Genomic DNA, 23249 nt, shown 5'->3' with positions numbered 1-23249 from the left:
AGGGAAATCTTCCGGATCCAGCAGGGGGCGCTGTAGAGCGCCTGCTCCACAGAATGTACCTCTCAGCACTCTTTGGTTCTTTTCGGGGAGCGGGTCGCTTCCGGGAGCGGCCGCAGCGCCCGGCTCCTTCCTCTCTATCCGCCCGTCTCCGTGGTAGCCATGGCCCCTCCCCTCTTCGGCTAGCCGCGTGCTCTTTGCACACTTCCCGAAGCCCACTCCGGGGCCGCGGGGCTCCGGCGGAGGGCGGAATCCGGCTTATGGCGGTCCCGGGGCCGGCGGCCGGGGCTGGCGCCAGGTGAGCAGGGCGGCCCGGGAGGAGGGCCGGGCCTCAGGGTGCCCTCCCCGGGGGTAGGTGAGGAAGGGGCCCCGCTGCCTTCCGCCCTCGGCCGGGTCCAGGCAAAAGAGGAGCTTGCGAGGGGGCGCCCACCCTCCCGCGATCCGAGGCCTCCTCCAGCACTCTGGGATCCTCTCCCTCGGAACTGGCTCCCCCACACCGCCCCCCTAAGAACTTGAAGTGCACAGAATTGAATAATCGTCATTCTCAGTTCTTAGCACACTGTGGTCCAGTGTAAGCCCCTCTTGTGTTCTGCTTTTGTATCTTCCTTCGTTCCTTATTCTCAGTCGCATTTCACCCCCCTTCTCAGACGCCCCACTCTGGTGTATTAAAAGAGTGTTTGTACAGCCCAGTGTATACAAGTTTGCGTATTTGTTACCTTGAAAGATATATAGTGGTTTTGAATTCCATAAGTTATAATATGCTGTGATTTGTTTTTAAACTTTTTGACTCAACGTAATGCTTTTGAGATCCTATGTTCAGTAGTAATCTAGTTTTCATTTCCCGGGGCACTCTTCATACTTTAGACCGCATTTTACTTACATATTCCCCTAATGACGGACACTTACATTGCTTCCAGTTTTTAACCACCGCAAACATACTGGCGTTTGTCTCCTTGTGGATATGGGTGATATTTTTCTGGATTATCCACCCCCCCGGGTAGGATGCTAGGTCATACCTACATCTGCAAAATTATTCTCTGGAATGGTCACATCAGTTTATACTTCCCAGCAGCATTGCATAAAGGTTCTGACTTCTTCATATCCCCCCAACGTTTGGTATTTTTTTATTTTCTAATGTTTATCCATCTGATGGGTTGTAAGGTGGCATCCCCTTGTGTTAATTTTCATGTATTAAGCATTTGGGTTTCCCCTTTTCTGAATTGCCTGTTTGTATCCTTTTCTCACTTTTTCTATTTTTTTAAATGTTTATTTTTGAGACAGACAGAGTGCGAGCATGAGCTGGGGAGGGGCAGAGAGAGTGGGAGATACAGAATCTCAAGCAGGCGCCAGGCTCCGAGCTGTCAGCACAGAGCCCGCCCAATGCGAGGCCCGAACTCAGGAACCTTGAGATCATGTCCTGAGCCAAAGTCGATGCTTAACCGACTGAGCCACCCAGGCGTCCCCTTTTCTCACTTTTCTATGGATTTCCTGTTGTCCTGACTTGTAGGAATTCATTGTATGCTCTAGATTTTGATTCCTTGTTGGTTTTACACTCCGCACACACCTTCTCCAAGTCTTTTAATTTAACCCATGGCACGGTGTTGAGCAAAAATAAGTCTGTGGGGTGCCTGAGTGGCTCAGTTGGTTAAGCATCCAACTTCAGCCCAGGTTCAAACCCCGTTTCAGGTGAGCTCAAGCCCCGATTCGGGACTCTCGCTCTACCTCTGTCTCTGCCCCTCGTGGAATTCTCTCTTCCTCTCACTCTCTGCTCCTCCCTCTCTCTCTCTCTCTCTCTCTCTCTCTCTCTCTCTCACACACACACACACACACACACACACACATACACACACACACACACACACGCAAAAGTAATAAGTGCATTCGTTTTCCCCTTTATAAAAATTTGTGGGTCTGGGGTCTTATTTGAGGAGTATCTTCCCACTGTATCTTCATTAAGATGTTCTTCTGCAGTTCCTTCTATTAACTAAATAGAATTGCTTTTCACCTTTAGACTTTCAATCCATTTGGAGTTTTTAAATTTTATCTTTTTTTTTTAATTTTTATTTTTTTAACGTTTATTTATTTTTGAGACAGAGAGAGACAGAGCATGAACGGGGGAGGGTCAGAGAGAGGGAGACACAGAATCTGAAACAGGCTCCAGGCTCTGAGCTGTCAGCACAGAGCCCAACGCGGGGCTTGAACTCACGGACCGTGAGATCATGACCTGAGCCGAAGTCGGCCGCTTAACCGACTGAGCCACCCAGGCGCCCCTAAATTTTATCTTTCTAAATGATGTGAGGTAATGACCTAAATTTTCCTTTGCCTTTTTCAATTATAGCTAATGAATTAATAATTAGAAGTTAGAGAGCCTTTGGAGCATAGTTAAGAGCTCACTTTCTTGGACCTAGGTGGCCTGTATCCAAACCCTAAGGCTGCCACTTACCAGGTGGGTGACAGGGCAAGTTACTTACCCTCTTTGGCTTTAGTTCCTCATCCATAAAATAGGATGTAGTTTCCATCTCTCAGGGTTGTGGCAACCAAATGAATTAATACATGTAAAATACATGGAGAACAGTACTGGGCATATAGTGTTGCTTACTGAGTGTAAGCAGGTGTTAGTATCAATATGTCATTTCTTGTGACACAGCCTCTATTATGTGCCCATGTAAACATAGGTCTGTTTTTTCTTTTTGGTCTCTGTCCCATTGGTGTTTTTGTTCCTGTATTAAAACCACAGCTCTGCAATATGATTTGTTTTAATAACTGATGGTTTGAGTCTCTTCCTCCTCCTTTTCTGTTCTTCATAATTGCCCTCAGCTATTCACGGGCCTTTATATTTCCTTATAAAGTTCCTCAGAGAAGTTCTGCTTGTGATTGGTATTATACAGAATTAATAGGCTACTTCTGTTAGAAATTAGGTCTTTATAGGGGCACCCGGGTGGCTCAGTGGTTAAGCGTCCCACTTCGGCTCCGGTCATGATCTCATGGTTTGTGAGTTTCAGCCCCCACATCAGGCTCTGTGCTGACAGCTTGGAGTCTGGAGCCTGGTTCAGATTCTGTGTCATTCTCTCTCTACCCCTCCTGCTCACGCTCTGTCTCTCTGTATTTCAAAAATAAATAAACGTTAAAAAAAAAAAGAAATGAGGTCTTTATATAATTAAAAAAAATTTTTTTTTTAATGTTTATTTTTGAGAGAGAGAGCACGAGCAGGGGAGGGGCAGAGAGATAGGGAGACACAGAATCTGAAGCTGGCTCCAGGCTCTGAGCTATCAGCACAGAGCCTGTCACGGGGCTTGAACTCACAAACCACAAGATCATGACCTGAGCCGAAGTCAGACGCTTAACTGAGCCACCCAGGCGCCCCTCTTCCAAAATGTCTTATACACTCCTTTTAAAAGTTAATTTCTGGATATTTTGTAGTTGTTTTTAAGGCTTTTCTTTTGTAAATGACATCTTATTTTCTTTATATTTTCCAGTTGGTAATTGTTGGTATAGAACACTATTGAGATTTGTATGTTAACCCTATATCTAGCTGAACTCCTTTTATTTCCATCATTTGCCTATTGATTTGCTGTTTGTTGGGTAATTGATCGCATTATCTGTAAATAAAGACCATTTAATCTCTCCCCTTTTAATTCTTTTACCTCATTTATTTTTCTTGCTTTATTGATCGAACCAGAACCTTAAAATCCTTGACGGGCTTTCTTGTCATGTTTGGGACCGTATAGAGGATGTGGCTAAAGTTTCTTCATTAACTGTTTTTTAGCTATAGATTTTTGGTAAATAACCGTTTATAGCATTTACCAGCTTACGGAAATTCCTTTCTCTCCCATCTATTCTTCACATTCTTGCTGCCTGGCCTGGACCCCTCCATAGAACAATGTAGAGAAATTTGGTAACTGCTCTCTAAGGCTTAATGGCTGTCTTAGGTTTCTCTCTGCTTCTCTTCTTCAGGCCCAAATTAGATCTGCAATTTCTCCAGCGGTTCCTGCAGATACAGAAGGTTTTGTTTCCCTCTTGGTCATCACAGAATGCTTTGATGTTCCTGACCCTTTTGTGTGTGGCCCTACTGGGTGAGTGAGTGAGCCCGGGTTGGAGGGGGCTTTGGGGTTCCTTCTCTCTGGAGAGTTGATGAGGCAGGTGTTCAAGGGGAAGCCTCCCTTCTCGTTTTCTCATCCTTCATCATTGATTTCTGACTCCTTTCCCCACCCCAGAACAACTGGTGATCTACCAGGTTGGCTTGATCCCAAGTCAGTACTATGGGGTCCTGGGAAACAAAGACTTGGATGGGTTCAAGACCCTGACATTCCTGGCTGTCGTGCTCATCATTCTCAACTCCATGGTAAGGTGTTCTCCGTGTGTTTCTCTTCTCCAGCCTAGTGTAAGCAGAATGCCCAGTGGGACTTAGCCACCAGGAAGCAGGAATCAAGCTGTGAGAGGGGTGTTCCCTCCCTTTTCTGGGAACTGGAGTTCAGAGCCCTGTTCAGGGCATTGATCTTGCTGTTTGGCCTAATTCCTCAGGTGTTTCAAGCTTCCAGGACTAGGCTGGGAGGTTATGGTTAAGTCGGTATTTAGCAGAAATGATCTTGTCCCTTCCATTCCCAGGACTCTTGATTCAGGGAGCTCAGAGCACTTGAAATTGGGGATCAGCAGCTAGGGGGCTGCTGCTTCTCTGTGGGGCTGAGGCCACGGTTCAGCCTGGCACCATGTCACCTCCCAGCCCTTGCACCTGCGGCTTTCCTGCAGGATGGCCTCCTTCCCTACCCTTGTTCCCTCGGTTAATGCCTGCTCACTTTTCAAGGTTCTGCTGTTGTCACCTCCTTCAAGTCCTCCTTAGCATCCTCCTTCATGTTTTGTCCACCAAACCCTGCCCTCTTCTCTGCTTAACTAATACTTTGAGTTAACCTCTGCTGTAATACTCCTCACACCCTTGTCGTTGTTTTTTTGCTAGCCTGAGCTCATTGTCATTGCCTCAGGCTTAGCGTGTAAGTGCTCCATCAGTGGTGAACAGGGAGAGTCAGGCCTCCGCTAGGACTCAAGCCTGATGCTCTGTCTGCCTGTACTACCTGCTTTCTTGGGGAAGTCACTTCTCATCACACGTGGGGCACTTTTGATGGGTCTTCTGGAAGGAAACACCTGTGTGTACATAACCCTGTTCTAAGCTTTGGGGGACAGAAAAGTAAGAACATAAATGGCATAGAAATACCCTCCCAGTCTCCAGAAGCTCACCTGCTCTCAGCAGAAGACAGAACAATTACTGTCTTGGCTTTGATAAGCCCTTTAGTGCCTCGTGAAGGAATGCGCACGGGAGGGAGGGAAGAATCCCCTGACTTGACACTTGAAACAAGCAGAAGTGCTGAGTGGACAGAGAATAATCAGAGTGGGCTGGGACTGGTCAGCAGAGGCCTTCTGCCGGCCCTGAGCTTCTGGCTGAGGCTTGCAGTAAGCCATCTCTCCCTCTCGCTCCCTTCCTCTTGCTTCCCCCGCTGCACAGCTGAAGAGCTTTGACCAGTTCACCTGCAACCTGCTGTATGTGAGCTGGAGAAAGGACCTCACCGAGCACCTTCACCGCTTATACTTCCAGGGCCGTGTGTACTACACCCTCAACGTGCTGCGGGATGACGTCGATAACCCGTAGGCGCCCGCTCTCGGTCCTCCCTACCGTCTGCAGGGTCCTGTCGGGCTGGCTCAGCCCTGGAGAGTCCCTGCTGCACACCCCTGAGAGCTCATCCACAGTTAGGTGCAAGTGTTGATAAGCACCCTACGGGAAGGAGACCCTGGAGGCTCCCTGGAGGGGCTGCAGGGCTGAGAATAGGGAGCTAAAAGATAGGAGCAGCTCCCTTTTGTCCGTTTTATATCCTGCATTTCCAAACCAGGCACCATCCGAAGAAAGTGTCCTCAGGAGCAGAACAGCTCTTGGATTTTCAGCAGTAGAAAATTACTGCTGCCTAGGATTCCGTGTGAGATTTAGATCTTCATTCTGTCCCCTCCCAGTTTATAGGCCTTAGTTCACTGAGCCCCAGGTCCCCTTTCTGGGAAATGAGGATGACAGTTCCTATCTGAAGAATATCTCAGATGATTTTCATGGAGTGCACATATGCGGTACCTGGCATATGACCAGGGTTCCAGTGTGAGTTCGCTCTTGTTATTTTACAGGTGAGGAAACTGAGGCCCAGAGAATGCAAGTGACTTGCCCAGGGTCGTGTCTCTCATTGGAAATAGGAGTCAGTGTGGCCCCCGGCGGTGCAGTGGGACCTGAGGAGTCCCTCCTCATACTCATTCCCTCTCCACCCACCACCCTCAGGCACTTTCTTGCTTTCCTCAGCCTAAGCTGAGCTTTGCAGCAAAGATTCTTCGGATGCCTGTTGCCTTTTTCTCTTCTAGGCTTCTCCATGGCTCACCCCATATGAAGCTTCTGCAGCCAGATAGTTAAAATGGGGGAGGCTTGGGCTTGCAGAAGAGATTGGGAGGAGCTAGATAGATGGGATAGCTTTTCTGCTCATCCAGAAACTCGGCTTATCTACCCTCGTGTCTTTCTCTGGTGCTGCTCAGGACCCTTGGGTAGTGGACCTTTCAGTTGCCACTTTTCCTGAGGGGTAAACTGAGGTACCCTAAGAAGCCATTCTTCAGAACCCCATTTAAAGGTCCTGAGGGTCTCGGTGCCTCTAGGAAAACCAGTGCTTATCTGGGTCCATCTTTCCCTGGGATCGTAGCTGACAGTGCTGAAAGGCAAGGTCAGGATGAGAGGTAACCAGAATCAGTCTCCACTCTCTCCACCCTCTGCCCTGCTCCCTGGTCCAGTTGCTCTGTGTTGTTGGTTCCAGGGACCAGCGCATCAGCCAGGACGTGGAACGGTTCTGCCGGCAGCTCAGCAGCATGGCTAGCAAACTAATCATCTCGCCCTTCACCCTCCTCTACTACACCTACCAGTGCTTCCAAAGGTGACACCTCTCCTCCCCCCCCCAGCCAGGTGTTTCCCCCGAGGTCCCTCACTCACACAAACTCTCCCAAGTCAGGGCCTTCCTTCCCTCCTACCTGTAGCCCAGGAAGCCTTCCTCTGTCCTGTGCTCGCCCCCCTGTCCTCCCTTGAGACATGTGGCATTTCAGTGTCACAGGGATCCTGGTACTCTGACCTCCTAGATCAGGTAGCAAATGCCCCCCCCACACAGGAGCAGAGGTCCCACAGGACTGCTGGCTGAAACTGGACAACTGGTGCCTGAAAGTGAGCAAGAATCAGGGCTGAGCCCTGCAGACATATGTGTCTTTCTCACACACACACACACACACACACACACACTCCCCACCCCCACCCCCACCCCTCTGCTTTTCAGCACAGGCTGGCTTGGGCCTATGAGCATCTTCGGGTATTTCATTCTGGGAACCGTGGTGAACAAAATGTTGATGGGGCCCATCGTGGCAAAGCTGGTGCAGCAGGAGAAGCTGGAGGGGGATTTCAGGTATGTGTCTCTTGCTTGAGGTTCCTGGGCTGAGCACAGTGGCTAAAGAATGAGACCTAGAGTAAGACACCCTCATTCAAATCCCAGCCTGTGCTAGTTACTAGCCACGTGCTCTTGGGTGAGGTCTTGAACCTCCCTAAACTTCAGTGATCCCATCTCTGAAAGGGGTGATACCGTTGCCTGCAGAGAGGGTGGTGAGGAAGATTACTGAGATTATACATGAGAAGCACCGAGAACAGTGTCCGATTGGCCATCATCATCCCTTGGCCTTCTCATGTGCTTCTGTTCCAACCTCCTTGGTTTGGCTCAGCCGATGGATCCAGCCCCTGTTCTTGCTTCCCGGGCCCCCCTCCTTCAAGTTGGGCCCTGGGAGGCGGTGGTGTGGGCAGGAATGCACCTGTCCTCTGGGGAGCTGAGGAGCTGCCCTGTCTGCAGGGCGTCTGTCACCCCACACAGGTCCTGGGATTCCTGCCTTATGACAGCTCAGGGAAGGGCTACGCCAAGACGGCCACAGTTTTGAGGTGGAGCTGGGTTCCTCTTGGGAGGTCTTAGTCCAGGCCTCCGAAAGGAGAGGGGCCAGTACTGGCCACTGTCAGCACACGTTTCCCTTTGGTCTGCGCAGGTTCAAGCACATGCAGATCCGGGTCAATGCTGAGCCTGCTGCTTTCTTCAGGTGAGTCGGGTGGGGATAGTTCCCTTCTGCCTCATCAGAGCTGATAGAAGAGATGGCAGAGAAGGGAAGACGAATTGTACAGCCCTCCTACCATCACTGAGCCTAGGGGCCGAGTATTTCCATTTGGCTATGACCCTATATCCGTATCTCTCACTGACCTTGTCGACCTCATCCTTATGTCCAGGGATTTTTGCTTCTGAAGCTAGTCCCTTCTAGTGGCCTAACGTGGGGCCTAAATTTGTTCTAAGAATGAAATGAGTGAATGCTTCACATCTTGGTGAGGATTGTAAGGCATTGCCTCTGCCTTTGTCTTACCCTCTTTAAAATGGCTTTCTGCCACTGCCTGATGGCTGATCAAAGAGTCAAAGGCCAATCCTTTGTCTCTGTAGCATAAAGAAGGAAAGGGAGCCTCAGGAGATCAGGAGACCTGGTTCTTCAACTGTTCAAGTGGAACAAAGAGTCACCTGGTCTCCTGACAGCAGCATTGTGAAATTTCATTCCTTCCCTCAGAGTCAGGGCAAGTCCCTGGGCCTTGCCTCCTGGAGGCCTGTGGAATCGTTGTTTGGACTAATAGCTCAGGGCCCAGAGGTGTTCGTGGAAGCTGCCATTGAATTATCTGGATCTCATTGCCCAGGGACTTTTGCACTTGTCCAGCTCTGCTGAAGTTTGTAGCAGCCACCACTTGGGGGCGCCAAGGATACTAGGAATCTGCAAGGTGGGGTTGGGTTGTGTGGTGGGTAGGGCTGGGCCTGTGCTAAGTTGTTTTTGGATTCTGCAGCCTCTCAAGAGGAAAGCAGATTGGTTGTTGGAGCTCTGGGTGGCTTCCAATGGCTTCTCTGTCCCTCTGACACTTTCCACGTGCCAGGTGGAGAATGCAGTGTCTGCCTGTCCCCCCTGAACTGGGAGCTCAAGGACAGGGACTATTTTATCCACTTCTTTATCTCACTGGCTAAGTAGCACAGGGCCTGCCACATAGCGACTACGTGTATATTTGTTTAGCAATAACAGCTGTTATTTATTGAGGGCCCCTCTTATGCCTGGCGCTTTATGTTTAGAAATTCTCACTTTGACTTGTTATGTAGGTGCTATTAGCTCCATTTTATAGAAGAAGAAACTGAGATTCTGAGGCTTAAGTAACTTATCAGCGTCACCCAGCTAGTAATTGGCCAGAGCCAAGATTTGAACCAGCTCTGCCCAATCTAGAGTTCATGTTCTTTCTGCAGACAACACTGTGTTGAGAAAACAAGGCAATGAATGGGTGCTAGTAGCAGGAAGGGTCTGAGGTGAAGACTATTTGAACGGGCTTGGTCCCTGAAGGAGCATGTGATATGTGATGAGGGATGGAGGGGTCCCCTGGCCTAGAATAAGGCTCTCCAGGCCCCATGGACACCCCAGCCTTTCTCGCCAGAGCTGGGCACGTGGAGCACATGAGGACAGACCGCAGGCTGCAGAGACTCCTTCAGACCCAGAGGGAGCTGATGTCCAAGGAGCTGTGGCTGTACAGTAGGTGAAGGGAGCCCCTGGAGGCAGGAGCCACAGGATTGGGATAGTCCCCTTCCCTTCCCACACCTCCCTGCTTTCTCTGCACGAATCACTTTGCTCTGATGAAGGAATTAACCACAAGGAGCCACTCCCTTTGCCATGAGTACCTTCGGGAGAATGAGGATCCAGGGAATAGCTTGGCCCTGCTTGGCTCTTCCTCCCTCAGAGCGCATGAATGGTTCCTGCGTCTCTCATCCTGGGTGTTTCTGTCTTCTACAGTCGGCATCAACACATTTGACTATCTGGGCAGCATCCTGAGTTACATTGTGATCGCAATCCCTATTTTCAGTGGTGTCTATGGAGACCTGAGCCCCACAGAGCTCAGCACCGTGGTCAGCAAGGTGAGAATCCCCCCCCTGCTGACCCCTCATGCCATCCCCTTCGACCAAGTGCCCAGGACCTCAGAGTCCAGGCTTTTGATCAGTGCTCCCTGTCCTGTGCAGAATGCCTTTGTGTGCATTTACCTCATCAGCTGCTTCACCCGGCTCATCGACCTCTCCAGCACCCTCTCAGACGTGGCTGGTTACACGCACAGGTGAGGCCGCGTCAGGCCCCTCCCCACGTCCTGAGCAGAGCATGTGCCACTTGGAGAAGTAGCTGCATGAAAAAAAGGAACAGAAAAACCATATGCTAGTGGGTGTGAGAGAGGGAGACTAACACCTTCACCTGGGCCTTCAGACCCTCCTCAGATTTTCATTTCTTGCCCAGGATCGGGGAACTTGAGGAGACCCTTTTGGACATGTCCCCAAAGTCGCACGGTGGTGAGATCCTGGATGAGAGCGAGTGGGACATGGACAGGTGGGTGCCGGACTGGCAGGGTGGCACAGCGGTTGAGGAGGCAGCTCTGGGGGTGCCCAGTTCGGGTTCGCCCTGGAGCCCTGCTCTTGCCCAGCCGTGCAGCAGAACTGTGCGGAGCAAATGAAGGAGATCGCTGCCTCATGCCCGACACGTTACACATGTTCACAGTTAGTGTTGCTGTTCTGGCATCTGTTGTGTTCATTCACAACTTCCTCAGTTGCCGGAAGCAAATGCGCACACCCGCTTGGGCCTGTGAGAACAAGACGAATCTGAGTGGTACCCCTCCCACTGAGCCCCGCCACCTACCCCTTTCCTCAGGGCATGCTTGTTCCCCTTGCCTCGCTCACACCTACACATCTTTATTCATGTCTCCTTGCATGCTTGGTGATGTTTCTGACCTTTCTGTGCAACTGAGGATTTGTTTCATGTCCTCGCTTTTCCTGATCTAATTACTTAACTGTTCTTCTGTGTCTCAGTTTCTTCATCTCTGTAAGGGGAACAGTAACTGAACCTTCCTCTCAGGGTGCTTGCGAGGATTAGAATCACAGTTCACAGAAAGTACTTGAACAGTGGCCACAGAGAAAGCTTTCAGAAATGGAAACAGCCTGAACTCCAGGGACTACACACAACTCTCTCCTTAGGGACTAAAGCCTGAACTGTTGCCCTGTTCAGAATTCAGGCTTCGTGCACCTCTGGGCCTCGGGCTGGGGAGATGGGCAGTGATCACAGGAGACCAGAGGTGCTGTTGTCCGGGGGAGATGGGTGTCTGCGCAGACCCAGCAGCTCCAGATCCCTTTATGACCACCGTGCCCGTCCTGTCATAGCTCCTGGTTACACGCGCTGTGATAACCCGCTCGTCTTCTAGTTAGACAGCTTCAGCCCTGTGACCCCGAGGGAGTTACTTAGCCACCTGACTTGGTTTCCTCATCTACCAAGTGGGGTAAGGAGTCACATGTGGGGCTTTGTGAAGCCTGGAATAAAGGAGGTGCCCCCAGCCCTACCTCTGTTAGTCTGCTAGGGCTGCCCTAACGATACCATAGACCAGGTGACTTATCCAGCATTTATTTCCTCACAGTTCTGGAGACTGGAAGTCCCAGATCAGGTTATTGCCTGGGTTGGTTTCTTCTGAGGCTTCTCTCCTTGGCTTGCAGATCTGTCTTCTCCCTGTGCCCTTTCCTGGCCTCTTCCCTGTGTGTGAGCCTCTCCCTTTTGTTTTCTTTTTGTTTTTTGTTTTAAATGTTTATTTTTGAGAGGGAGCGAGCGAGCACGCAGGAGAAGGGCAAAAAGAGAGGGGAACAGAGGATCCAAAGCAGGCCGCGAGCTGTCTGCACAGAGCCCAACGTGGGGCTCGAACTCACAAACCATGAGTTCCTGACCTGAGCCAAAGTTGGACGCTTAACCGACTGAGCCACCCGGGTGACCCTCTCCTTCTTGAAATGACCTCAGCTGTATTAGATCAGAGCCCTATCCTAATGGCCTCATTTTAATGCAGTCATTTCTTTAAATACCTTATCTTCAAGTGCAGTTACACTCTGAGGCACTAGGGGTTGAGACTTCAGCATGTTATTTTGAGGACGTAGTTTAGCCCATAACCACCCCTCTATTCAGAGGTAAGACCCCCCCCCCCCCACCAAGGACAAGACCCTCCCCGCTGGCAAAACACACTACTTATCTTCCCCACACTCCCCTCCTCTTAATCACAGGGCCCCAGACTGGCCAGCTGCAGAACCAACAGACACAGCTTTTCTCCTCGAGCGGGTCTCCATCTCTGCCCCCTTCTCTAACAAACCCTTGATCAAGGATCTGAGCCTGAAGATCTCTGAAGGTCAGAGTCTGCTCATCACGGGCAACACGGGCACCGGCAAGACCTCCTTGCTCCGGGTTCTAGGCGGCCTCTGGACAAGCACACGGGGTGAGAACCAGCCCTCCCTGCCTCTGAGCCAGCTGGGTGGGATGTGTGCGTGTGTGTGTGTGTGTGTGTGTGTGTGTGTGTGTGTGTGTAAAAATCCAGGTGTTTTTGTCAGGAAAGGAAGGGAGAGGCAGTTACTCTGGGAGATCTCAAAATGGAGGTTTCTGTGGGCTCTGCAGGCTCAGTGCAGATGCTGACGGACTTTGGACCCCATGGGGTGCTGTTCTTGCCACAAAAGCCATTCTTCACTGATGGGACCCTTCGGGAGCAGGTCAGTGTGGAGCCCACTCCTACCCCTGCCCTCACTGAGGCTTCTGGCAGTGTGACGGGTCTCAGCGCTAGAGAGTTCTGGGGCAGCAGGTGGGGTAATAAAATGGCCCCTGCCTAGCAGCGCCCTGGCCCTAAGAACTTTCTATTCACATCCATGGATTGGGCCATTAGAGTGGCTCCTGGGGGCAGGTTGGATTCTGGGGGCCCTGCCCCACCATCTGCCAGCTCAACCTCTCCCTCTGGACTCTTGGCCCGGGTGTTCCTTGCCGTCCTCAGGTGGAGAGGAGCCTGGCCTTGGCGGTTCCTGGGGCTGTTTCTGAGGGAGGATGGGCTGTGTGCCGCCCCACCTCTCTTTGGCCCTCATCTCAGGCCTGTGTGGTTTTGTTTTGTCAGGTGATATATCCCCTAAAGGAGATCTACCCCGACTCAGGTGAGCTGGGCCTCGCTGAGACACATCCTCCCATGTCAGTTGTCCCCACTCTGCCTGGCTGTGGCCTCGCCAGTGCCTTTCAGCAGAGGCTCCAGCAAGGCTGCTGGTTTCGGGTTGGTTTTCTTCTTCAACGGCTTATGATTTTGCAAACTCCTCTTGCTCTGTCTTCCTCTCCTTGAGGAGACACGCCCACTGGAGGAAGGGAAGAGATTACTTCCTTCACCTGGCCCTTCCCTTCTGTGTTAAGTGCCATAACCTGTCCCTGTAGAGCCTTAGCCCAGATTCTGATGGCCCCCCCCCCGACTCTGCCCCCTTCCATGATGTACCCCATCTCTTCTGGCCACCCAGAAGGAGCTGACTTCTGGAGGAAAGCTTCTCTGTGTTGCAGGCTCTACCGACGATGAGAGGATCGTGAGGTTCTTGGAGTTGGCAGGCCTGGTGAGTGCGGGCAGGGACCCTGAGGTCCAGGCCCACCTGGTAGCACCGACCGCAAGTGCTGGTCCGGCAGAGCCAGCCGACTGGCCTGGGCCTGGGACTGGAAGTCGGAGCCTGGATCAGGGGAGTGGAGTATAAAGTGGCGACAGGAGCTGTGGGCATGTACAGGCAATAAGGGGGTGCGCTCTCTGGAGCGAATTTTAAAATGATAACAAAACGCCAAGTAAGTCTGCTTTTTCTTGTCATCATGCTCCAGCAAATCTAAACCGTGCAGTTAACGAGGTATTCCTCTGTGCCTGCGGCAGATTGCTCTCACGGCGTCCTGCCATGGTGCACCGCAAGGATGGAGCTCTGTCTCAGAGACGGGTGGGGTGGGGTGACAGGAAGCAGGGATGGGCCCTTTCACGGACAGCGTTCCCTCTGGGTGTGTTACAGTCCAGTTTGGTGGCGAGGACAGAGGGTCTGGACCAGCAGGTCGATTGGAACTGGTAAGAAGGGAGTTGGGGTGCTCCAGAGCCATCTCCCCCAAAGACTGGGCTCCAGGTACTTGCTGGCCCATCAAGGGCATGTTCATGGCCTTGGGAGCAGAGTTGGGACCTCAGCTCGTGGGCAGCAGGGCTGCTGTGTGGTTGAAGGGAGGAGGGTGCTGTCCATCTGTCTCGGCACTGGCTCCGGCCATGGGAACCTCTTCTTGCCTTGACCTTCTGTGCAACAGCCAGGCTATATCCTCCTTCCTCTAGTGGTGCTCTCGTTCCCACTCCTCAGGTACGACGTTCTGTCCCCAGGAGAGATGCAGAGGCTCTCCTTTGCCCGGCTCTTCTACCTGCAGCCAAAGTACGCAGGTGAGGCCTGCCCCACAGGTGTGCGTGCCAGGTGCCGTGTGCTCACAGAGGTGTCTGTGCGTGTGTGTTCGTGTGTAATTGGGGAGGCGTTCACGTGGGTAGGAGAGCACCCCTGTGCGTGACTGGGCATCTCTGTCCCTGCAGGACAGGATGGCCGGGCTCTGCCCATGAGGCAGCAGGGTGCTCTTGGAATCCTCAGGGCGGCTCTGGATGTGCCACCAGTTCCTAAGCATTCTGCCATTGCAGCAGCCGGAGCCAGCCTTGAAAGAGCGTGTGATTTTATGCCCCCGGGCTCTGCGGTCCATAAGGGGGCCACACTCCTCCCCCCAGCTCTGCCTGGAGAGGGACGGCAGGTGTGAACTTCTTCAGGGACTGACATCCTGGGGGGAACTAAGAATCCCTGCTTTGAGCAGTTCTAGGCGGAGCTGGTGCTTATTACAGGAAGAGGGGGGATTTTGTCCTGCCGCTGGTAGAAGGCTTCCCAGGTAGAGCCTCGCCCTCTGCTCTTTTGGCCATGCTCTCCCTATGGCAGGGCTCCTGTAAGCCAGAGCAGCCGTTAGCCTTCCCCTGGTCCCAGCCAGAGGTAAGTGCGGTTTGGAGAAGCAGAGGTGGGCAGGGGCAGGACCCTATCTCTTCCCTCCGGCTTCTGCCCTCAGTGCTTGATGAAGCCACCAGCGCCCTGACTGAGGAGGTGGAGAGTGAGCTCTACCGCATTGGCCAGCAGCTGGGCATGACGTTCATCAGTGTGGGACATCGGCGCAGCCTTGAGAAGGTACCTAAGCTCACAGAGATGGCTTAAGGAGGAGGAAGAGCCCAAAGGCTGGGCCTGGCCAGGGGCCCTTCAAAATGGGGAGCGGGGGCAGCAGAGAGGGCAGGGAATGGATGGCCTCCTCTTGTTGTGGCCGGGCCAGCCTGATCCATGCGTGGTGGTGGTCTCTTGCAGTTTCACTCCTTGGTTCTGAAACTCTGTGGAGAAGGAAGATGGGAACTGACCAGAATCAAAGTGGAATGAAGCCAAGGGTGTGGCTGGCCACTGGAGGAAGTGCCAAGCTCAGGGCAGATCGGCATCCCCCTGGAGAGACCAGGAGGCCTGCAGGGCAAGGGAGACCCCTGGCCCGCCTCACAGGTCCTGTGCAGGGAGCGCTGGCAGCGAGGGTATGGCTCCCAATGGGGCACCCAGTCCTGCCAGGCCCCCCAGCTGCCTCAGCCAGAGCTCCCTGCACTCCCAAGTGCTGATCGCTTACAAATGACCTCAGATTGTGTTTTCTAAAGAAAAACCTGAAAGTGTGAGATCTATGAGAAATGTAGGATCCATGTGGAGAGAATATTGGGCTTAAAGTCCAGAGATCCGGAAATCTTTTAAATCCATTAAATTTTGTGGCAATAGATTTTTAACTTTGATCAACCACTTGAATTTTATAACTTTTTTAAAAAGAAAAGATAAACATTTCTTAAAAATTGGAGCTTTCTCCCTTCTCTTTCCTCTCCATTGTAAGATGACCTTTAAATTGAATCCACAGCCTTGTATTTGGGAGCTGGGTGGGAAGGAAGTAGCACTCTCCACAGTACTGGAACCTTCTGTGCCTGGTTTTTCACTTCGCCCTGTATCTCCACTTTCCCTTTGCTGGTTGTACCTATAACCTCCAGGGCCCTTCTGTTCTTGTCTTAACCCAAGTACAACTAAATCTCTTGCCCCTCAGTCAGCTAAAATAAGGCGGAGATTTTTCAAAAATAGTCTTTGGTAGGAAACAGCAACAGCCAGGGAGAACAGACAAAACCCAGAGAGCGCAAAATTTTGATATGGAAAATGATTGAGCCCAAAGTCCTTATTCTAGAACAGTGTTCCCCAATGTTGAGTTGTCAGGGCAGCACATTCATAATTTTTGCCAGATCTCTCTATTTCTTGTAGTGTTCATCACTTAATTTTTTTTAATGTTTATTTATTTTGAGAGGCAGAGAGAGAGAGAGAGAATCCCAGGCAGGCTCTGCTAACAGTGCAGAGGGCTCCATCTCACAAACTGAGATCATGACCTTGAGCTGAAACCAAGAGCCGGATGCTTAACTGACTGAGCCACCCCGGCACTGCAGATGCTTAATATTGTCTGAAATAAGTCACTTTTTGTTTTTGTTCTTTGGGGTTTTTTGTTTTTTTGTTTTTGCATGTGTAAGTTTATTCATTTATTTTGAGAGAGAGAGAGAGAGAGAGAGAGAGAGAGAGAGAGAGAATCCCAAGCAGGCTCTACACCAGCAGCGTGGAGACCCACGCAGGGCTCAGGCTCACAAACTATGAGATCATGACCAGAGCAGAAACCAAGAGTTGAACACTTAACCTACTGAGCCAACCAGGCACCCCAGAATTAACTCCCTTTTTAAACCTAATTGCGTTTTTTAAAGTTTACACTTGGGGGCGCCTGGGTGGCTCAGTCGGTTAAGCGTCCGACTTCGGCTCAGGTCATGATCTCATGGTCCGTGAGTTCGAGCCCCATGTCGGGCTCTGTGCTTATGGCTCAGAGCCTGGAGCCTGTTTCAGATTCTGTGTCTCCCTCTCTCTGACCCTCCCCCATTCATGCTTTGTCTCTGTCTCAAAAACAAATAAACATTAAAAAAAAATTTTTTTTAAATAAAGTTTACATTTGATATAAATAGAAATAACTGGGGGGCGCATGGGTGGCTCAGTCAGTTAAACGGCTGGCTCTTGGTTTCTGTTTAGGTCACAATCTCATGGTCTGTGAGTTCGAACTCTGAGTCAGGCTCCTGGATGACAGTGCAGAGCCTGCTTGGAATTCTCTCTCTCTTGGTCCCTCTCTTGCCCCTCCCCTGCTCACACTCCCTTTCAAAATAAATGAAAAGAACTTTAAAAAGGTAACTAAAAACGAATGTAAACAATGTTACAAGATTGCAGTTTGATACTGTGCCTGCAAAGGCTCTGAGGCTTGCTCTCTTTGTACAAAGGGAGGTTAGGAGATTGTTGCAAGGGAGCTAGATGTACTGGCATCCAAGTGAGAATTTTCGCCTTAATAAAGTTAAAAACCTGGAATGGGAACTGCCAGGGAAATGACTTTCTCACTGTAAGACTTGAGGTTATTTACTGCCTTGTTGCTTATCACGGAAGGTGATCCCAGATGTGGGGCAGGAAATGGTAGAAATGGAAATTGGGAAAGCGCTGCCTGGGTAGCCGAAGTCTCCCCAACCCGGCCTGGCTAGAACCTTTTCTTAGCTCCAGCTCCACCCTTTGCACCCAGGTGCTGGGCCGAGAGAGCGCAGGTGGCTACCTGGCCAGGTCTGATGGAAGTTCTGGTCCCCGGTGAAGCCTTCTTAGGGACCTGTAGGATACCAGCACTGCCAAGGCCGGTGGCAGGCCTTCGGCCAGTGTCAAACTCTTGCGGGGCTCAGAGGGACCATCAAGGTGGGCATCTGCTTCGGAAGCCTTCCCATACTTGAATCTCCTAACTATATCCTGCCAAGTGGTCTTCTGGCCTCTGTTCAAACACACTTAGCATTGGGGACCACCCATCCTTGGGCCCCTCTAATTGAACAAAGCTCTTCCTTAGGTTGAGGGGAAAACTCTCCCTAAGGATTAAGGATTGCCCTGACTCTCACCCCTTGGGCATGTGTCTGTTAAGCTGTGGGGGCCAGGAATAGAAGGACCCTCTCGATATAATTTCTGTACTTTGTCAATGTAGCTGAAACTTCCCCCAGCCTGTTTGGTGACCTTTCCTTACTGACTTGCTTCCTCCTTACTGGATCCTTCAGCTCCCAAGCCTTCGTACAGGTGTTGCTCTAGCAGATTACTCAAGAGACCAATTTGGTGCCTGACTCAGGGTCTTGGCATTTGCCGTTTCCTCCGCCTCAGACATGTTCTCAGTGCTGTTTGTGTTTTTAAAGCCCAGTGTTCTCCCTTGCAGAAACTCTCCCAGGAGAAAGCTGTTAGGGGCAGACTCCACCTTTACCCGTCATTCATCTCTGATGGAGGGTACTGAGTTTTGGATGAATCGTTACACACCAGCATGATGAAGTCAGCTTATATGTCCTTAGTGCAGAACAAAGACAAAATGTTTGTTTTAAATGTTTTCAAATCAGCCAGGCAAATAATTTCCCCAGCTTCATTCTACCACTCAGGGAATTCCACAGACCCAGTGGATGATACATAGAAACACGAGACTGTTCCTCTCCTAGGGCTGTGGGCCATGGCAGAAAAGCAGTCTTTTTGTCGTCCCTATCATGCGCCTGCCTACCCTAGCGATACTTCGTAATATGATCTACAGGCTAAATGCAATCCCTATGTTAAAATCCCAAAGGCCTGTTTTTGCAGAAATGGAAAAGCTGATCCTAAAATTCATATGGTATTGCAAATGATCACAAATAGGCAAGACAATCTTGAAAAAGAACAAAGTTGGAGTACTCAGGTTTCGAGATTTCAAAAATTACTTCAAAGCTACGGTAATCGAAACATGATGGAGAGAGGTCATTCACTGGGATAGAATTCAAAATCCAGGAATAAACCCTTACATCTACGGTCAAGTGACTTGTCAAGAGTGCCAAGACTATTCAGTGGGGAAGAGCAGTCTCTTCAACAGATGGGGCTAGAAAACTAGATATCCACATGCCAACGAATGAAAGTGAACCCTTTTACACCAGATGCAAAAGTTAAAATGAATGAAAATTTTAGGAGCGAAGACTGAACAACTCTTAGAGGTGTGGGGAAATCTTCATGACCTTGGATCTGACAATGGTTTCTTAAACATGCCCAAAGCACAGGCAACAAAAGAAAAACACACGGGACTTTTTAAAAATTAAAGCTTTGGTGCATCAGAGGACACCATCAAGAGAGAGCAAAATAGTTGAGTAGGCAGCTCCAAACATCCATCCCTCCAAAGAAACAAAAAACAAGCTGAAACTGTCAGAACCAGAAAACAGTCCAAGGTTTACAGCAACCAAGCAAACACCGAATCGTGAAAAAGATAACCTAGAAGCGGTAGGCAAGTTTTGCAGTGTTTTTCCTCGCCCTTCCCTCATCTCCCGGGTTTGATGGCAGTTTTGAAGAGGGTAGCCTGTGTTCCCTGTGTGAGACCCTCGTCCTTGGTTCCAGAGAAAGCAGAGCAGACCTTATTCCCAAATTCTAACCTGTCTGGGGCTAGAAAGACTGGCACAAGGTGCTGGTCTCTTTTGCCTGACCCAGAACTCACTGGGCAGAAAAGTAGCATTGCTCCAAAACTTTGTAAGATGCACAAAGCCTGCAGCCAGCTGAAGCGAAAGGTTATGGTTAAGACATACAACAGGTCACCTAAAGCCTGCAGAGAATGCTAGGGAGAGAAATTAGGGTGTTCAAAAACGACCTTGTGTAGGAGGGAATTTAGAAAGCCACATTCCTGGCCAGGACAGGATGCGTGCTCAGAAAAGACTGGAAGAGACTCTGAGCTTTCGCCTCTGGCTGGTCTCTGGGCTCAGTCCAAGCAGGAAGTAAAGACTAAGGCAGAGTTAAAGGAGCTAAATTGGCCCAGTGTTGAAGAGTGCCCCAGCACAGAGCTGGTCTGTAAAGACTGGGAGACATGTAGGTTTTGTTTGGGCTCCTGGTATTCAAGGACATCTCTGTCAAATGCTAGCAGAACAGAGACTTCAAGTGACCACACGTGACAAGGATGACAGTCTTTGCGAAACTAGCTTGAGAAGGTCCCCGAAAAGATGGCTGCGGCCTTTAGTTATCAAAAACAGCAAACTCTAGGGAAAGGAACTGGTTTCCAGTTACCGTATTACAACATTGAAATACCCAATTTCCAACAGAAACAGGTTCTCCAAAGAAACAGAACTATGGCCCATTCAAAATGGGGAGAATGACAGAAACCATGCGTGAGGAAGCCCAGGTATTGGTCTTCCTATAAATATGCCCAAATGGCCAAAGGAAACCCTAGAGCTGGTTCCAGCTCTGGCTCTGATGTCAGAGCCACTAGCTCTGGACCTAGCACTGACTCCAGCACCAGGTTTGGTGCCGCAGCACCTTCCAGCTCAAGCGGGCACCGGCTCCGGGTTTGTAAGTGGCAGTGGAGTCGGAGCTCCAGCCGGATACGGTCCTACGGCTGATGCTAGAGCTGGTCCAGCGACTGGCTCCGCCTCTGAAGCTGGCTCCAGCCCTACAGCGGGCCCCTGCTCTGGCTCTGGTTGGTAGAGCGGGAGCTGGTGCCAGCTCCGTCTAGTCAATGGCTCGCCTGCTGGAACTGGCTCTAGGTCGAGACTGGTTGTGGCCGTGGTGCTGAAGCTTTACTCTAGCTCTGAAGCTGACACTCAGTGTGGCTGTCGCTTGAAAGTAGGTTCTGGAGCTGGTGCCGGTTTTAGCTATAGCTCTAGAGCTGGTGTTGGAGTAGGGGGCAGAGCTGTTTTTAGCTCTGGAACCAGGCCTGGTGCCGGTGCTAGGACTGGTGCTGGCAACGAAGCTGGCGTAGGGTCTAGCCTTGGAGCCGACACTAGTTTGGCAGATGGCACTGGCTCTGGATCCGACCAACCCTAGCGCTGGCACTGAGGCGGAATGTAGCTCTGGAGCTGGTGGTAGAACTACCGCTGGATCTGGCCTTGAAGCCAGGGCTAGCTCCGGAGCTGGTACTGGAGCTCGTTCTAGCTCTAGAGTTGGCTCTGACTGTTGCTCCCCAGCGGGACGTGGTGCCGAAGCCATCTCTCGCTCTGGATCTGGCGTTACAGCTGGCACTGGAGCCGGTTCTGGAAAATTCCTACACGGCACTCCAGGTCCAAGCCAGGCAGGTTGAGATGCAGAAAGGCCACCAGCTGCTTCTGTCAGGGAAAGTCTGGAGGCTGTACCCACCCAGCAGCCAGGCAGGCGGTGGAGGCTGAAGCCTGGCCTTTCCTTCCACGCTGCCTCCTAAAGCACCTGTGCAGAGGGCTTGGCCCCCCCTACGCCTGGCCTTGCCCATCCAGACGCCAGCCCCAAACCACCCCTAACCCCACCCTGGCTGTCCTGGCAGAAGCAGGCCTGGTCACCAAGAAGGGAGCTGACAAAGAGCCTCGGTCGTGGGATGCTCTCCGTAAAGGTCTAACCAACTGAGCCCCCTTCTTCAGGGAAGCCTGACCTACTTCTCTGTCTTTCCTGTTCCCCGCCCACTGGAATATAAAGTCCACAAGGGCCGGGAGGGGCTGTGTCCGCTCTGTTTGTTAACAGCACTGGCACACGGTAAATGTATGTGCTCCATAAAAATAAATAAGTGTTCCACAGAGGTCTACCGGATAAGGGAACAGTCCATCCTGCCAAGCCTTCCCAGGGCCCTCGTGGCACCTCAACCTGTAGCTTGGGCCCCGAGGCGCTGCCTTACTCTGCGTACTGTGCGTGGTCACATCTGAAGGGCAGGACGCCAGGCCCATGTACAGCCGAGCATGCGTGACTGAGGTTCAGGGCGGACTTGTAAGCAGGCTGCTCACCACCCCGCCCGTTCTGGGCCCCCAGGTGGAGGTTGGCGGGACAAGCCGAGCTGGGAAGGGGCTGGGCTGTGGTGAATCTGCGACTGATAATTCCTTGCGATTAGATTCAGGTTGTGCAACCTAATTGTGAGGAAATACGAGACAAACTCAAACTGAGGGTCTGCCATAAAGAAACTCGCCTGAAATCTTCAAAAATGTCAAGGTCAGAGAAATCAAGGAAAGACTGAGAACTGTTCCCGACGGAAGGAAACTACAGGCTTGACAACTAAATCCAATGTGTGGTCCTGGACACAATCCACCACTTATAAAGGGCATTCATTATTGGAAAATCAGCATTCTGTGGATTAGATGAAGTATTGAGTCATTGTCAATTTCTTGATTTTATTGGTTGTGTAGTGGTTAGGTGGGAGGGTATCTTCACTTTAAGGAAACATAATGGCACATCACATCCTCGATTTGCTCTCGAATGGTTTAGGAAAAAATTGCAAAAATATGTATATAGAGAATAAGGGGCACCCGGGTGGGTCAGTCGGTTAGGTGTCTGACTTTGGCTCAGGTCACGATCTCATGGTTCGCGAGTTCAAGCCCCGCATGGGGCTCTGCTCTGCCAGTATGGAGCCTGACTGGGATTCTCTCTCTCCCTCTCTCTCTGCCCCTCCCTCACTCGCTCTCAAAATGAATAAATAAACTTTAAAAAAAGACGAATAAGGCAGTGTAGTAAACTGTCCATTTTAAAATTTAGAAATCTGGGGTGCCTGGGTGGCTGTCACCCAGTTTGGTGGCCAACTTCCATTCAGGTCATGATCTCCCGGTTCATGGGTTTGAACCCCGTGTCAGGCTCTGTGCTGACCGCTCAGAGCCCGGAGCCTGCTTCGGATTCTGTGTCTTCCTCTCCCGCTGCCCCTCTCCTGCTCCCACTCTGTCTCTCTGTCTCTCTTTCTCAAAAATAAATACACATGAAAAAAAATGTTAACAAAAATGAAAAAATATTTTAAGTAAATAATTTTTTTATTTTTAATTTTTTTACATGTGTATTTATTTTTGAGAGACAGAGCACAAGTGGGGGAGGGGCAGAGAGAGAATGAGACAGAATCCGAAGCAGGCTCCAGGCTCTGAGCTGTCAGCACAGAGCCCGATGCGGGGCTCGAACTCACAAACCGTGAGATCATGACCTGAGGCGAAGTCTGACGCTTAACTGACTGAGCCACCCAGGTGCCCCTTAAATAAATAAAATTTAAGAATCACAATTAGCATTTCAAAATTCAGTGAAAAACAACTACTAAAAGAGGAAGTCCTCCCTCACTGCTACCCAACTACCTATCATACCAGATATACAGCCTGTGTGCCCTTAGGAGAATAAGCATGTTTCCACCATAACTGCAAACAGTCAGAACTGAAGCCTGGAAGAAAATACATTTCATGGTCTCATGGTTGCTCTGCCTAAGCAAACACCACATATCACTTGCTCCTCCAA

The 23249-nt window shown here is 50.8% G+C and overlaps 1 protein-coding gene across 9 annotated transcripts; it reads left to right on the top strand.

Moving 5' to 3' along the window:
* The first annotated feature begins 81 nt into the window (after nucleotides 1–81).
* Nucleotides 82–15811, top strand: ABCD4 (ATP binding cassette subfamily D member 4). Of its 9 annotated transcripts, none has more exons than XR_008299517.1 (19): nucleotides 82–295; nucleotides 3952–4070; nucleotides 4212–4339; nucleotides 5492–5631; nucleotides 6822–6938; nucleotides 7329–7454; nucleotides 8077–8127; nucleotides 9536–9630; nucleotides 9889–10010; nucleotides 10113–10204; nucleotides 10378–10467; nucleotides 12171–12379; nucleotides 12556–12647; nucleotides 13040–13076; nucleotides 13465–13514; nucleotides 13947–13999; nucleotides 14252–14353; nucleotides 15010–15125; nucleotides 15297–15331. XR_008299517.1 is itself a non-coding variant. In XM_027066153.2 (19 exons), the coding sequence occupies exons 1-19, from the start codon at nucleotides 258–260 to the stop codon at nucleotides 15363–15365; spliced, it is 1821 nt and encodes a 606-aa protein (XP_026921954.1). In that variant the 5' UTR covers nucleotides 84–257; the 3' UTR covers nucleotides 15366–15811. The 9 variants fall into 9 exon arrangements, 6 of the variants coding, with proteins under 6 accessions (XP_026921954.1, XP_026921957.1, XP_026921961.1 ...); XM_027066153.2 differs by having other exon boundaries at nucleotides 84–295; nucleotides 14277–14353; nucleotides 15297–15811; XR_008299519.1 differs by lacking the exon at nucleotides 15297–15331 and having other exon boundaries at nucleotides 13449–13514; nucleotides 13947–14353; nucleotides 15010–15056.
* The last annotated feature ends 7438 nt before the right edge of the window (nucleotides 15812–23249 follow it).

Source organism: Acinonyx jubatus, chromosome B3 (assembly GCF_027475565.1).
Source record: "Acinonyx jubatus isolate Ajub_Pintada_27869175 chromosome B3, VMU_Ajub_asm_v1.0, whole genome shotgun sequence".
NCBI lineage: Eukaryota > Metazoa > Chordata > Mammalia > Carnivora > Felidae > Acinonyx > Acinonyx jubatus.
Note: the sequence above shows the minus strand (reverse complement) of the source record. Positions and strands in the feature narration are given on the sequence as shown.